Source organism: Cynara cardunculus, assembly GCF_001531365.2.
Source record: "Cynara cardunculus var. scolymus isolate 2C chromosome LG 8, CcrdV1, whole genome shotgun sequence".
Lineage (NCBI taxonomy): Eukaryota > Viridiplantae > Streptophyta > Magnoliopsida > Asterales > Asteraceae > Cynara > Cynara cardunculus.
The window spans coordinates 23,644,961-23,661,723 of record NC_037535.1 but is presented as its reverse complement, the minus strand read 5'-3'; the positions used below and the strand labels follow the sequence as shown (position 1 = coordinate 23,661,723).

Sequence of the window (16,763 nt, the reverse complement as noted above, 5' to 3'; positions counted from 1 at the left end):
TTATAGTATGTTGTATATTTTAATATGTATTTTATAATATTCAATCATATTATTTCAAAAATATAAATATTTAATAAATAAAATATTTTACATTCACATAAAAATCGAACATAAAACATAAAAAATTGAGATTTGATATATAAGAACATAATGACCCAAGTTTGAGCCTCATTTATAAATTTTAGGAGACCAAAAAAGTAAATTGTCACTTTTTTGGTTTGAAATTACACATCAAAAAAAGAATTTTAAAAATGTTTGATTTAAAATGAAATTACACATCAAAAGAAAAAAAATTTAAGATTAAAAATGAAAATGAAATAAAGGAAAACAAAGAAGATAAAAAATAAGGTAATAATATATAAAATAATATGTAAATAAATAAATATAAAAATCTAATAATATATATATATATATATATAAAGTAATTTGTAATAAAAATAATAAAATAATATATATATTTTTAATATAAATATATAAAATAAAACGAAATTAATAAAATGATTATTGAGGTGATGTTTATGAAAAATGTTGATTGATACAATTTCCAAGAAAAAGCACACCTCCTACCAAGGGGTGCCATTAGCACCCCCTTTTTATACCTTTTAGAACAACACAGAGGAGTTTGATCTCAACTCTTCTCTAACGAGTAAATAAGAATCTTCATTTTTTTTTTCAAGAAACTAAAATATTTTGTGTTCTGAATGGTCTAAATTTTATTTTCAACTGAAGAAATTATTGAGATGCTTATTGAGGGACAAAATATCTAGATCACTTGGAGGTGAAGTAGTTAAGAATGAAAGGCATGTTCACCGGCCTAATGGCCTCTACATCTACAATCAAGGTAGAGACAATTGGGGACTTGACTCCTGTATGTGTTGCATAGAAAGAAACTCTTAATACAACATGTGAATCATCAAGATCTCTAATATATCTTGCAAAAATTTGAGATTTAAAAATTGAATGTAACTTGATAGAACTTTTACATCCCGTTGCATTGCACGGGTACACAACTACTATATTGTTAAATATACACCTATACTATGAGAACATATTTTTTACATTCCTAATACATGAATTGACTTAATTCTATCATAAATGAGATGCAAATAGCCTTCCTCTTACATTTTTAATATATGATATGATTAGACATGATTTTGAAAAAAATGAGTGTATATTTGCCAATTTAATATATTAAAACCCAACCCAACGCGAAATAACCGAATCCGAAGCGAACCAAGGCCGAATCGAGTTGTAAAATCTTTAGACCATACCTAACATAACATGATATTCTTTTACTTTTTAGATTTAATATATACACCATCACATATCATTTTTTTTTTCAATCTCTATATATGTCAAAATTAAGTCAATGATATACTTAAAAGGAGTAGAGATAAGCTATAATAAGTAATTGATTGATGAAAAAAGAATCATAAGAGAGAAAACAACATATTCAAGGTAACAAACTAAACTGTATGATTTAAGATGAGTTGAGATTTTTCTTACGGCAAACATTTGAGTTGATTATTCAAATGTTTTTAATACGATCAACCCAACTCAACATCCATAGTTATCCATTCCAAAAGGTCTTAATATCTAACCGTTTAAGATTATTTTTAATTAAATATTAAATAGATAAATATTAATTTGAATAAATTATAATTACAAAAAAAATCTAACAACCCCAACTAATCCAAATTAAATAATAAAACCTACAATAAATTATACAACATATGGGTTTCTTGTGCCATCGTCATCTTCCTCGTCAGTAGCCGGTGGGAAACTCACACTTCCCAAAATCTGCACACAAACACAGATAAAAATTCAATTAAAATTTCTTTTATTTATGAAAATAATACAAGAAATTGTGAAATTATCCAAATTTCAAAATTAAAAAACTATATAAGAATAATTACGAGTGGAAAAAAAAACATTTTATTATTATTTTTATTGATAAGAGTTTTTGAAAATTAAATGTGTAAAAGAAAAAATAATATTTTATAATAAAATATATTAATAGTCAACCTATCTGTCAACTTCATGCACGTGCCATGGACCTCCATCGGACTGTAAAGTGTAAACTATGCACTTTTTCTGCTGTTATTTTAGAAAATTGTTTTTTAATAATATTAGGAAACATAAGTAATTAGTTATGGGATTTTAATGAACCTATTTATTATTGAAAGCAAGCAGGGAGGAGTGAAATGGTACGTACTGGGTGGCTGAGTGACTACGTAGGCCGCCCCACCAAAATAACACGCGCCAGACGCGCGTCCCATCTTCTGGTAATAACTATTGAATGCAAACGATGCGTGTGCCTGTAGAGTGTTAGGATCGTAACACGTGGATCCAGGTTGTATCGGACGGCAATCAGCACCTCCTTCACCACATGCATAATCCAAACTCGACTGCAGCTTATCTTTTCCAACATCCCTTGCCACACACCAAGACTCACCCGACCCGTTTCCACCTTTCTTAACCGGATTTGAAACACTCACTCGACTACCATCACCATCACCGCCGGTCACCGGCGAACTCTCCGACCTGTAATTCTTCAGATCCTCCACCGTGAAGGGAATGTTGTAAACCTTCTGCATATTCGGATAAAACAACCCGTAGTTTCGCTCCGATGTCGGTCCGGTCTTCTTGTTCTCGTTGAAAAGAGCGAAGAGGAAAACTGTTAGATTCGCTTTGGGACGAAGAGGTGTTCCGCCGCCGGTGAGGATTCTTTTGATTAGGTTACCATTGTAAGCGGCGGCGTTTTCTACGCTAGCTCCGATCTCGTTCTCGTCACCTTTTGACGGCCAACCAGTCTCCGAAACCACCAACGGGATGTCATCGAATTTCAACGCCGACATCGCAGCAAAAACAGCGTCGATCTGAGCGTCGAAGAGGTTGAAGTAGCGTAAACCGTTGCCGGCGTCCGGAACACCGGGGTTCTGACGGAAGAGTGAGTAGTCGAGAGAGATTACGTCGGAGTTTGACTCGTAAGCAAAAAACGGATACGCATTAACCATTAAGTAAGATCCAGTCTGCCGGAGGAATTCGAACATAGGTTTGAAAACTGGTTCGATAAGTTCGGGTCTGAAAGATCCGGCCGAAGACGGGTACGAGTTTTGTAGAGCGCTTAAAGCAACTGGTGACGAGAGTTTGATATCGGAATGGAGATTATATTTAACGATTGCTTGATGTATATTTTTCATGGCGGGAATCAGAAATCCAGTGGTGTTTTTAGGATCAACGAACACTTCATTGCCGACGGCAATGGCTTCGATCCGAGTATTTGGATAGTAAGCAACCACGTTCCGTCGGACCCATCCGTATGCAAATGACCTTCTTCTGGCGGCGGCGTAAAGGAACTCGTTGGGGAGGTTCACTGTCACCTTAATGCCAGTTCCGGCCAGCGATCTGAGCACAGCCGGATCAGTATCGTACACCTTAACCCGATCGATTCCTTGAGATTTGAGTAGCTTCACAACTTTGGAAGCAGACGGTAGATCTCCAGCTATTCGACCATAGTTTACTCCGATTGAACCTCCATCTGCAAAAGAACAACATCCATAAAGAACAATCAAAATCGATTGTGTTTTTAACAAATGCAGGACAATCATAGTTTCAAATCTACAATGCACATTAAAACCAACTATTAGAATCAATACTGGCAAAAACGATCTCAATTAATGCTGTCCATAACAAATGTAGAGCAGTTGATCACTAAAATCCGCATCAAACCAACAATCGAAATCCATATCAGCAGAACTAAACAAAATCAACGAACATCTGGCAAAAACAATTTAATTCAGTGATTTCCGTAACAAATGTAAAGCAGTTAATTACTAAAATCCACATCAAACCAACAATCGAAGTCCATATCAGCAAACTAAACGAAATCAACTAATATCTGGCAAAAACGATCAAAATCAATGCTGTCCATAACAAATATAGAACAACTAATCACTAAAATTCACATAAAACCAACAATCAAAATCAATATCAGCAAAACTAAAACAAAATCAACGAATATCCATAACTACAAAACTGAATGACACAAGCTGAAACTGGAAGTGGTGAATGGATCGTAAGATGTGAATCATGAGTGCCATAGATCATGAAGATTACTAACCTGCAAGTGAGAAAATGGCGAGGAATAAGATGGAAACTGAGAAGAAGAAGAGGAGGTGTGTCGCCATGGTTGATTGTAGTAGCAGAGGGAGATGCGAAAAGCAGGAGTGGGGAAGAGAGTGTTTTTATAGGTGGAGGAAGGGTGTGTTAGTGGGTCCCAAGTGCCAACAGTAGAATATGGCCGTTGATCTCCTACAACGAATGGTGACCGTTGGATTGATAAGATAATTTCGACATGGGCCCAGCTTTTCAGAAATTCGACCGTTCATATAGGCTGACAAAAAGACCAATCTGCTGCGAAGTTGGTGTACGCTATTGCAACGACCACATTATTATGGAAGTCCTGCACAGATCTGAATCCACGTGGAATGGTTGTCTGATCTGATCCGTTGATTGTGAGTTTGTAGGAAAGATGGGTTTGTTGAACGGGAAGTTGTTATTTTCTCATTCCGGCACATGGAAGATGTTCCTGGTCGACTCTTTTTTATTTTTAATTGAATAATTCTAATATAAAAATATTAAGATATCTCCAACAGTTTTTCTAAAATAAGTATATATATATGGTTGAATTCATGTGAAACTAGTCTGTTTTTATAAGATCTGTAAGATCAATTTTTTATATTTGAAACTTCACAATAAAACACTGTGAAGATAAAAAAAAAAGTCGAATCTTCATATTGTTTTGCAGTAAACTTTCAAGTGTAAAATATTTTGAAACGTTTCCATATATTTTTAAAAAAGAATTTGGAATTGACAACAATTGTTTTTCATAAATTCCGAACGTTATGGTGGGGGAGGGGATAATCCTTGTTTAGATGTCAATACCAACCTCTTGGATTTTGTACATTCTCCCTTTCATCTTTAATGGATTCCTTTGTTTGCTATTTTAATGTAATTCTTTACATTAATTTTCTATATTAATTTATATTATCTCAATATAAATATATAATAACTTTGTATAAATAATTTATATTGTTTTATAGACGAATGATCGTGTGAGAATAAGGGTTATGGTTAGAAGTGTAAGAACAATCCGAACCCTTTATCACTTTTAATCTCACTGCTATGTCCATGAATTATGTTTTTCATGAGAACTGATCTGATTCATCTTAATGCATCTCATTAGGTTTGATCTTCAATTAGGATTGATTCAAAACCGAAATCTCCTTCAATGTACATCATCTCATTTGATTATTTTGTTTTATTCAAAAAGTAACGAAAATACTATTAAAATATTATATATTTGTTGATGTAAGGAATATGGGTGCTCAAAAGCCCGACCAACTCAATCAATCTTACGCAACCTAACACGAAATAACTCAACCTAAAACAACCTGATATCTAAGCTAGTTGTAAAATCTTCAAACTGTAAGTATTGTGTTAATATTTGATTACTTTTATTTGAACCCAACCCAACTCGATGAACTCGATTAATCCGATATCCTTTTATTTTTGAATTTTATATGATTGTTGAGTCTGTATTAATATATATACATTAGACAACTACATTATCATGTACCAAATTCACATACATGAATTTTCAACCTACTCTCAAATATTTATATAACTCCTTTATATATATGTTCATATTGTTTATTAACTATGAACATATATATAAAAGGAAGTTCAAAGAAAACCTTTAAAAAACTGAAAAACATTTTGGTAACAATTTATCTGGTCGATATACACATATGTATACTGGTAATTGAAATTGTTTTTTGGTTTTTATACACAAGTTCATATCAGACAAATTGCTTAAAACTACCGGTATACATATATCATCCAGATAAATGATTACCTGAATGTTCCTTACAACACAAGGAAGCACATAAAAGTATAATCCATGGTATCGTAAACTCCAAACTTCCACCTGTTTGTCTTATACGCTACGATATCTGTAACACCCATTGTCACTTACCAGAAACAAAAAAATAATAAGCTAAAACAAAAGAGTTAAACTCAAACAAAAATCCGGAAACTTGAATTCTTAGAATAGGAACTTTTAACAAAAGGCAATAGCAAGACGTTAACAAACGATAATCGAGACGATAAATAACAACCTACTAATCTAGATTTTCTACAACTAGATTATAGACGGGTGTTTCTATCAATCTCCAAAAATTCGGCATTTTCCAGCTTAACGCTCAAGTGAACGAGGCTTTACTACAAAAGAGCCTCTTCACGTAACGAAGCTCCTCTCATCCCGTTTTGGCCCTGCTACTAAAAGAACCTGCTAAACAAGTCATACCAAAATAAGAAGTGTTAGGCTTACGCCTAGTGAGTTCAATTAAATTCGCAAGATACGGGGAAGCCTGAAGTTATAAATATTACAAGTTTAAGYACTGAAAGGTCGCAKATAATTTAAAATATTTCCAGGGGTATTAAACATCAGAAGATGACGGGGGAGACCCGATTTACCGTTGATTAAGACGAACACAAAGTAAGTCGTAAATCACCGTTATAGAGCATCACTTATAGGTTTAAAAACCATCGACATTAACCAAATCCAGTCATTTAGCCATTCGTGATCGTAAGCTCTTTATCTCGGAAATTACATAATAATCACAATGCCTATTTCCGAGTGGTAGTGAAAGGATGACATGGAGGTTACATAATAATCACAATGCCTACCCCCAGTTCACACCATCCTTCACACATAAAAAATAAAACAATATTCGAACCCAAGCTTCATCCCGTTTCAAAATAATTATTTGGATAAATAATAATTGGCATACGAGTACATATAATAATAATCCAACTTCAAGATTTAACCAGAGTCTACCAAAATAGCAAGTATGCTACTACTATCATTAGCAATTAMCGGACGTAAATCATAAGATAATAGAGTTCTCTACATAGAACGCCTACAATTTCTAGATATAATAAGGCACGTATACGACAACCCATACACCATCTTTTCTTCGAGTTATGCCCGTCTTAACACGACCCACTAATAGTCTTTTCACGTAACTTTCTCGTCGTAATTGACATTTCTTAGATAACCAATAAATCCTCATCAACTAATACAAATTTCATGACTTCATATACTAAAGTATCATCATCATCTAATATATGCATTATGCCATTGGATACCAAAATAATCTCATTATCTAATATATGCATTATGACTTTATAACMTCATCATCTAATATATGCATTATGRCTTTATATACCAAAATAACYTCATTATCTAGGTAAATTTCCATAACACTTTATACTAGGAATATTCTTGTATCATGCTAGGGTATCGGAAGCAAGTCTATAGTGTTTTGCAAGTTAACCAATCAAGTCCAAGATGTAACAAACTRAACTCACAGTTGCTGCTRATAGGTGAGAAGAGGAGGCGGATAAACAGCCCCTTTTCTGCTGTTTTGGTCGGCTGCGGAGAGGCGAAAACGCAGACGGCGTCTGTTGCTGTTGGTGATCGATGCGCGCAGGCTGCAGGTCCAAGAGGTGTGCAGGCAGCGCCTGCTGTCGCTGCTGTTGCCGTGGTTGATTTCTGCCGTAGATGAAGAAGAAAACGCAGCAGGACAGCACGGTTGAGCCACCGTTTCCTGCCGCTGTTTGCTGCTGTTTGCTGCAGTCTGCTGCTGCTGCCGGCGAGGGTGAAGACACAGCAAGGCAGCACAGATTGGTTGCTGTTCGCTGCAGTCTGCTGCTGCTGCCGACGAGGGTGAAGACACAGCGAGGCAGCACAGATTGGTGGCTGTTCGGAGCTGAACAAATGGCCGGAGCGTCGGTGGTCGAGGTTGGAGGCGCAGGTGCAACAAGGAGTATGTGGAAGAAGCTAAACTGAGGTTTCTTGCGTGGTTGCAGGTGAGTTAGGTGGGTTTTAGGCCATGCTTTTTATCTGAATCTTCTCATGTCAGCCCATCAGCAGGTAAGGACCTCCAAATAAAACTAAGGTGTCAATCTAAGAATGGGTGGATAGGGTATGGGTTATAGTACCACAGGTAATACCCCCCCCCCCCTTCTTTTTTTTCATTTTTATATTCCTCAATTAATCTCAAGCCTTAGTAATAAATATAAATGTAAAAGTGAAGGATTTCCCTTAGATTCAAACTAGATACACAACTAAAAGTGCCAAACTCCATTTATAAAAACTACATAAGTATAACCATATGCGCATATATTTATATATATATATATATATATATAAAATTTCAAGAATATTAGAAAGTATAAAAATACCTCGTAACGGAAAAGAGAGGAAACTTGACGCTAAAAGGACGATTGGAGACGGCGGGGAAGAGAATTTCAGGGTGTTACAATATCTTTGTTCATTGAAGACATATTCTGTACGTATATTTATATATATACACACGTATATATTTACTGTAAAGCCTTCTTATTTACAGTCTCCCATATGCTGCATCATCCAATGTAATTCGATTGAACTTCGAAAATATCATGAGCAGACTCGAACTAACGATAACTCGGGCCTCGGACTCGGGGTTTTCCGACCCACCATGGCTTTTACGGAACATCATTTGTTCGGTTCCGTACTCTTCTATACAAAAGCCTCGGCTGCGACTACTTGCTTTCTCGGGAGTCTCTAGTTAGTGATGTAGTTCAGTAGAATGTCGAAACAAGAACTTGTCAGATCTGTTTTACGTTTTCCGTAAGCACTGACCGCCTCCGTTTTGTTGATTCTGCCTGTAAATGTTAAAAATAATTTAATGACCGAAACGACAGGTAAAACATCACACGACCAAGAACGATGGACCTTGTTATCGGATTTCGGACGTAACAACTTACCCGTGTCTTACTTCCCGATTTCTTTGGTCTGTGGATGGAATTCAAGGAATATGGTCTCTGGGTCGGCTGATAAAGTCGTCGAATGAACTCCTGTAGATGATTATATATACTGCAAATTCGAAGATACGTATTAGTATTAAACGAAAAAGGAGGCATTTTGTCTCGAAAGTGGTCTTTGTGTGGACTATGTCGATAAACCAGATATGCACGCATAGGTGGATTTTGTTGTTTTCAGGCATCGATAACGCAAGTCATTTCCGAGGCAGAAGATACACGGAAATTTGAAACACAACTCTCCATAGACTGTTGGTTCGAGTTCACGGAGGGGATTGAGGATTTTCCTGGCTGTTATCTTTAATTAGGGACCCATTGGATCAATACATGATGTCATACAATGTTATTCACCATGGTCGTTTACTTGGTTTATTTTCCTAGTTAAGACCCTGATTCTATAATTGCATAGTTGGTGCAATCACACTAACAGCATCTCCAACAAATTCTTCAAAACGGAGAATCAAAAGTCAAAATCTCTGATTAAAATTTTAGGTTAATCTCCTACATCTTGGAGATAAAAATGTTATTTATATTATTAAAATATTCAATATAATTCATAAACTATTATTTCTTTTTTCCAAACATTTAATTTCAAAGATTCTCACTGGTAGGAAAATAAAAACAACCATTTTTTTAACTAAGGGTGGTGCCTGATTAGTTTGAGCTTGACTCCAAAGGTCAAAAGTACCACGAGGTCCCATGTTCAAATCCAATAAGGAATAAAAACTCCCTTGTGGGGTTCAAATGCGATGACTCCACTCACTCCAGGCTATCTGCAAAGCAGGTGGTTGCCCTGGGATTAGTCGGCTCGCATAGCGGGTTGGATATCGAGGTTAATAAAAAAAAATCATTTTTTCCTACGTAATCGTTTTTGGAGACTACTTCAAATTTCGAGATTTTCATCATCTCTTTCCTACTTTCTCCATTTTAGAGAAAGTTATGGAGATTTGTAGGAGCAAAAATCCCCAAAATCTCAATTCGGTTGGAGATGCTTTTAAGACTTGGTAAAGGTAACAATTACATACTTTTAAAGGCATGTGCCTTTTTCATTAATTATAGCCATTTATAATAGATTTCAAAAACCATTTGCCTTTTTCATTAATCATAGACATTTATAATAGATTTAAAAACCGTTTGCCTTTTTAATTCTGGATATTTACGATTTATTTTTCGGACGGAGAGAATAGCATATTGACCCATTAACCGAATGAAGTACCAAGATGCTAGTATATGCATGGAAAAACAAATGTAATTACCTAAGAAATTGCATCCAAGTTACAGGTCTCACCTTAGTCGATGCCTATTGCAAGCTGTGAAAAATGCAACGAACCCATTTAAAATGCTCCTAACAGCCCGGAAAATCTACAAGATTGGAACTTCAATAAGCACAGGAACAGTAGATGAAACCTGATAACAGGATACGTGAAAGTAGAAGAAAATAAGAGGCATGGAAAGCACCACCTGCGAGAAAAGGTCATTCCAAAGGGAATGCCACATGGCAACCTCGTAAGAGCTCACACTTGTCTCGGCATTCGAAGCTAACTTGAATATGTCACTCACAAACAGCCATAAACCTCCAAGGATATCATACGTGTTCTTAAAGACAAATCCCACAAAATTTGATAATCCGAGAATAAGGCGAATTGGAGCATAGACTATCTCCAAAAGGAACCAGAGTATGGGGTACAAGATCGCGGTTCCTGCAAATAAATCATGGTAAAATTCAGAGTAAGCAACATTCCTCAAACGATCATGCAGCTTAAACAGGTTCATTTGAGAACCGTGAGAACCAACTATTCATGATGAAGGAATATGTAAGCATGTTCATCATGAATAGTTCTGAATATTCATCATGAATAGTTGGTTCTGAAAATATTTATGGTTCCTAAATGAACTTTTCTATAGTAATCCACCAATGAAACTATTAACTTACCAATCATCCAAATGATTGATGAAATGAAATACACAGGCAACAGGATGATCTCAATTAGATTCTCCACTAGATTCCAAAAGGTTGCCATCAGAATCCAAATGAATGAGCAAAGATACTCGGCCATCTGGATGAAAACGTTCCAAACAGGAAGGAGGACCTCCAAGACCACCATAAATGGCGGAGCTAAAGGCTGCGTGAGAACTGAAACACTTGATCGTACAGTACGTGTCATCATCAAGAACCACTTAACAGCCTTCTCAAAGTTATGTAAAAACAACATAGTTCCCAAGTACTTGATCCTTGATACCATCTCCCATGTTTCTATCCAGCCGAAAAGAGGCCCACATAAACGGGCAGCAGTCGCCTTAAGAACAGGGACGTTTTTGTACAAATCATAGAAACCAATGACAACCGTAACAAGGGAAATCACGACGTATAATGCTCTTGCCAGAGGGCACATCCACGGACGATAGATGTGACAAAATACCGGATAAGACTGAGAGAAAATAACCCAAGATGGAAGCCCAGCCTCCAATAAAGTAAGCAACCGCAAATCAGACATAATTATCTTCTGTAATTCAAAGGGAAGATCACGATCATTGAAACGAAACAAAAGCAATACATCTCTGTATTGGGTAGCTTCATCCGCTTCTTCACAATCACTTGCATATGAGGAGGGTAATTGTCTGCCAACACTTTCACTGTGAGCTTCTTCAGTATGGAAATCGGACTCGATGTCCATACCCAACAAATTCATTAGTTTTCTTCTCTTATTTAGCCCGTTGCATATACTTACTTGGTCCTCTAAAATTTCTGGTTGCTCACCAAGACTGCTACTAGGAGTGCAGCAATATTCATCCTCTTCCATGTGCAAATTAACATTCGAGAGTTTTTCATCATCATCTCTACCGTGGAGGTTGGGAAAATCCACAGGAGCATCATGAAACTCGTCTCCTGCAGATATCTCAAGAAAAAAATCCATAAGATATCTTGGAGGAGGTTATGGGTTCAAAGGCCAAGATGTAAGCTGCTCCGTGACAACCACATAGACTAATGTATTTATCAGATGCATGAAAGGGCACCAACACCAAATAGCATCAAGCTTAAAAGTCAAAAGAATTGATGGGTCAAAGAAAGATCAAGAACCCTTAATCAGATATTCAAAAACCAGGTTGCTTATTTTCCTCCGTATTCCACGTAAGGCGAGATAAGGGGAAAAAGAAGACCTCACATGTCGCGCTCGTGGGTTGAAGTATGCTCTTCTTATTCTGGGGACAATAAATTTTGTTATTATACATGAGATAAACTATAATGGAACCCCCCAAAGGGAAGGAAATGCATGTCCTCAACTCAACAAACTCCAAGTTAACAGTATCCCATAAATGACTATTAAAAGATCACATACTAGGGTAATGCAATATAGCAACAGGCCATAAAATTGATTAAAATTTAACGAAACCTATGTTGCGTATGCAATAAAGGGACATAACACCACTAAACAGAGGCATAATACGGACCAATGCAATATGGATAATTGGATTTCAATGTTACCCAACTTGTGATCATCAGAAGCTGCCAACTCCACTCAAATGTTAAAACCTCTTTTAAACTTGTTAGAATAAGTGGAATCCCTTTGAATCTCTCTCTAACACCCCCTCAAACTCGAGGGTTTAGGTTGAAACGAATTGAATTTGAAAACAAGGGCCAAAAAACATCCTAGGAGCTGAGCTTTAGTGAAAGCATCTATAGTTGATTGATTAGAGAGATAGGAAGAAGGTGAACGGCCTTGCCAACCACATGCTAGCAAACAAAATGACAATCAATCTCAATGTGTTTGGTACGTTGATGAAATACGTCGTTGTGGGAGATCTAAATAGACTCATTTTGTCACAATAGATGAACGAAGACTTTGGAACACCCTTATTAGATAAAAGCCAACAAAGCGGGTAAGTTTCTGAGTAGTATAAGCAAATGCATGATACTTAACTTCAGTAATAGAGCAGTCAAGAACTGTTTTTACTATGCTAGGAAATAAATGAGTTGAAAAGTTAGAAACAATATACGGTAGTAGATTGACGAACAGTCAAATCGTCATCCCAAGCAACATCTAAATAACCTTGAAGCCCCAAAGAGGATGTAGAGGAGAAATAGAGGCCATGAAATATATTGCCCTTTGAGATACATGAGAATCTGAATGACGACTTCATAACCATCAGTATCTCATGGAGCAGCTCCAAAGAAACATAGTTCTTCCCATACAATTTCTTTCTTTTCTTGAATTGGTTCAGTTACTCTTCCAATTATACAACGGCATAGACCACAAGATTTGAGGTGAATTCCCATGTGACAGCTCCAAAGAAACACAGTTCTTCCCATCCAAGATAACGACAATGGGACGGTGATGAATTGAAGTGTTCTCTGAAATGATTGATGAAGTTTGGATTGGATGGAGCCATCAAACGGAGAGGAGTACAAAAGATCGAATTTGAGGGAAATAATGAATACCAAATTCATAATGGCAAAGTTCGAAAGAAGGCCATTCAAAGCTTTCTTTGTTTTTCACCCAGAAATTCCATCAAACAGTTGGTTTGCATCATCAAATTTCACAAACCAACCAAGATTGTAAGTTCAACTAACCTGTTGAGACATCGTCATATTTGGAAGCCAATCATAGTGGTTGGTGGGTGCAGCAAAACGGCAGAAAAAGACGTGATGGTGGGTGCAGCAAACAACATATATAGATAGATCTCAATGGTGCTACTGCTGGAAGTCGATATATTAACCAAACAGAAAACTTGAAATGATGATGAGTATGGTAATAGATAGAACATGCCAAAAAGTCGTGATTAATCACATGAATGCAACACAATAAGCTCACACTCTTCGTTATTCGTAGCAAGTAAGACAAGAAATCAAGCCAAATGCCATTAAATTTAGGAACGTAACACCAAACAAGATTCATTGATTTAAACATATTTTATGTAAACTTATTACCTATCATAGAGTTGAGCTGCTCTTCCAAGCGAGAACACTCGCATGGTGTCCCTGGAAACCATGAAGCTATGCCTTTAGCAGCTTCACCAATACTATCAAATTCCCATCTTCTCATATATTTCGCTTCTATAGCAAGAGAAGTATCAGTCTGCTCATAAAAATAAACCCATTTAAATGCCACTCCGTACAAGACTGCATTTTGGTGCCCATTTAGACCGCTACACGTATGGCTGTAAACGAACTGAACGAACACGAACGGAGGCTTGTTCATGTTCGTTCGTTTAACTTAACCGAACAAACGAACGAACACGAACGGTAAACGAACGAAAATATTTGTGTTCGTGTTTGTTCGTTTAAAAATCAGGTGTCTTCGTGTTCGTTCATTAACATGCTAAACGAACGTAAACAAACGAACACAAACAAACGGGCTAAACGAATATAAATAAATATTATTTGAATTCAAAGTAAATAAATAAAAGATTATATATATATATATTTTTTTTTTTTTTTTTGATTAACCTGAATATCCAATCCGCTATGCTAGCCGACAAATCCCAAGGCGACCACTAGTTTTGCTGGTAGCCCGGAGTCACCGCATTTGAACCTCCGTGACCACAAGATGATTTTTATTCCTCCTTGATATATAAAGGAACATAGACGACCGAACGTTCACGAACATAAATGAACGAGAAACTCTTATTCATGTTCATTCGTTTAACTAAACTTTGAAATTAAATAGTTGCTTTTAATTTTGAAATAAATTTGGTAGTTATTCCTTGGGTGGATTCACATATTGGGCTTAATAAATCCAATCCCCAAGCACAAGTAAACTTAGGTCCAAAGTTTTGGAGGAACGGATCAAAAACCAAGATTAACATGTTAATAGACCCATTGACAAGTCCCGTCTGGGAATCAAAGTACATATAGAAAAAAAAACAAGATGCGAAATACCTGAAGTTCGTTCGAATAGTTGATGCCACGTACATCGTTCCAGGCCACTTGGAAAACAATAAATCCATACAAGGTCCTTTGCAATTTGCTATTTGCAAGCAAGGAACTCCGGAGTTTCTTGACTGGTAACAATGCCCTCTTTCTTGAGAGTGTTGCGGCATCGATTACCAAGAACCATCTCCTTAACGTTTCTGATGGGGTCGGAGTTTCGTGACAGAACTTCAACTCACTGAAATCCGGTGTCTCTTTCCTACCCTTCCGCACTTTTGTGATCGCAAAAGGCGACATCCGAGACTGAAACCATAATCAAGAAGAAAATCATGACTTTTTGGCAGATATTGTCATACTTCCATACAACCTTGGTAACCAACCAAAGGGTCAGTGGCCCATGGGTGCTCGGGTTACCAGTAGAACCCCAACTCCCGGAGGCTCATTCAAACCTCAACGAAGATGAGGAGCGTAAGTGAGTATTTATTGTATATAAATGTTGTATACTTCAAATAAAAAACCTTGGTAACCATCAACTGCCACAGGTGTGCAGGCCGTGACGCCAAGTTTTCCAGCCATGGCCTATTATCCACCAATACATAAAATGTCTTGCTATCGGGTGCTAAGAAAAGGCCAAGACCTGAAAGATACGACTGCAAGTCTCTGTAAAAAAGAATAGAATGATACCATAATTAAATCAACAGTACGAATTCAATCTAAAAATGGTCAAAGTGTTCTGCAATCGACTTATGAAGGCATTAGATATCAAGGATATTGCCATCGGTACATAAATTTAAATACAAGAACCAGCCTTATCGTGGTTTCTACGATTACGTAAGCCAAATTTCTTTTCTTTCTCGTCCGATAAGAGGATGGTAACATGTGGGTTAACCTCTTGTCTAATAAGAGGACCATGCAAGGTTTTAAACTCGAAGGAAAAAAAAAGAACGTTCTTATAAATCGAACATCTTACTCAGTAAGTGCTGAATCTATAAGAGGTATTTTCCATAAAACAAACAACACCTTGGCTTGATTTCTACACTTTGCCTTGGATGAACATTTTGTAAGAGAAGGTAGAAACTAATTTCAAGTTTCCAACTACTTCCATCTTTATACCAGTACACCACAAACAGAACAGTTCTAATTTGTGCCAAATTTGCAGCAAATATCTTCATCCTTCTTTTCCAGGGTGCATTAGACAAGATACCATGCTAACATACACTAAAAGACTGTTTACCAAACACTAATTAAAGGTAATTACCAAGAATTCCACTCGGTAAAAGGCATAGCGATGACCAAGAATCTTGTCTGATAATCGGTGAAGAAGACCGCTACCGGCAAAATCATAAAAAAACATTTACCAATAGACACCGGTAAGCAGGGACGGACCTGTGCATATGGTGGCATGTGCCACCGTATTATTCCTCCGTCGAAAATGGTAAAAAAATGTAGGTTCGTGAAAGATGCAACCGTGTTAATCTGTTGTGTGCCACCATATGTATTTTGAAACCACAAGAAGAACAAGTTTTATTTGATAGAGTTGATTTGCAACTTGCAAGGCTTTTATTCCACCCGACCCAAGTTCAAATCATGTTAGTGTCATTTTCTTAGTCAAATTACGTCAATGTTTAGAAGAACTTATGTACATTTATTTCTTACAGTCAAATGATGCCCACTATTTTGAAACTTTTTCCCTATATTTTTTTCTTACGGTCAAACAGTGCCACTGTTTTAAAAAATTCCTCCGAGTCCTAAACGTTTAGCAATATCTATACTATATTATAAAGCATTTGGCTAAAACTCTTAAAAACTCTTAAAACTCTTAAACTCTTAAAAACTCTTAAACCCGTTCATACCTATCCGATTTCATCCCATATCTAAATTCGTATAACTAACTGCAGATAAACACAATCAAATACAGGATAAACATCTCATTTTAAATATAAAAAATCTAAAATATAAT

The 16,763-nt window shown here is 36.4% G+C and overlaps 2 protein-coding genes across 3 annotated transcripts in view; both read right to left on the bottom strand.

Annotated features, from left to right (window-relative positions):
* Positions 1-1,675: 1,675 nt before the first annotated feature.
* On the bottom strand, positions 1,676-4,190 carry LOC112517062 (glucan endo-1,3-beta-glucosidase 12-like). Its single transcript, XM_025124374.1, has 3 exons — positions 4,124-4,190; positions 2,216-3,541; positions 1,676-1,800 (listed from the first exon to the last, which is right to left on the bottom strand). Exons 1-3 carry the CDS (start codon positions 4,188-4,190, stop codon positions 1,766-1,768), a joined length of 1,428 nt encoding a protein of 475 aa, XP_024980142.1. The 3' UTR covers positions 1,676-1,765.
* A 4,208-nt stretch (positions 4,191-8,398) lies between these two features.
* The window catches only part of LOC112517061, an 11,287-nt gene continuing 2,922 nt past the window's right edge, over positions 8,399-16,763 (bottom strand). For both annotated transcript variants that reach the window (XM_025124372.1, XM_025124373.1), the window contains exons 3-10: positions 15,322-15,463; positions 14,813-15,106; positions 13,862-14,009; positions 10,868-11,821; positions 10,396-10,634; positions 10,223-10,296; positions 8,881-8,989; positions 8,399-8,778 (exon numbers count right to left, since the gene is read on the bottom strand). In XM_025124372.1, coding sequence (XP_024980140.1) covers positions 8,722-8,778; positions 8,881-8,989; positions 10,223-10,296; positions 10,396-10,634; positions 10,868-11,821; positions 13,862-14,009; positions 14,813-15,106; positions 15,322-15,463 — 2,017 coding nt within the window. In that variant the 3' untranslated portion in view covers positions 8,399-8,721. The remainder of the gene's footprint in view (positions 8,779-8,880; positions 8,990-10,222; positions 10,297-10,395; positions 10,635-10,867; positions 11,822-13,861; positions 14,010-14,812; positions 15,107-15,321; positions 15,464-16,763) is intronic.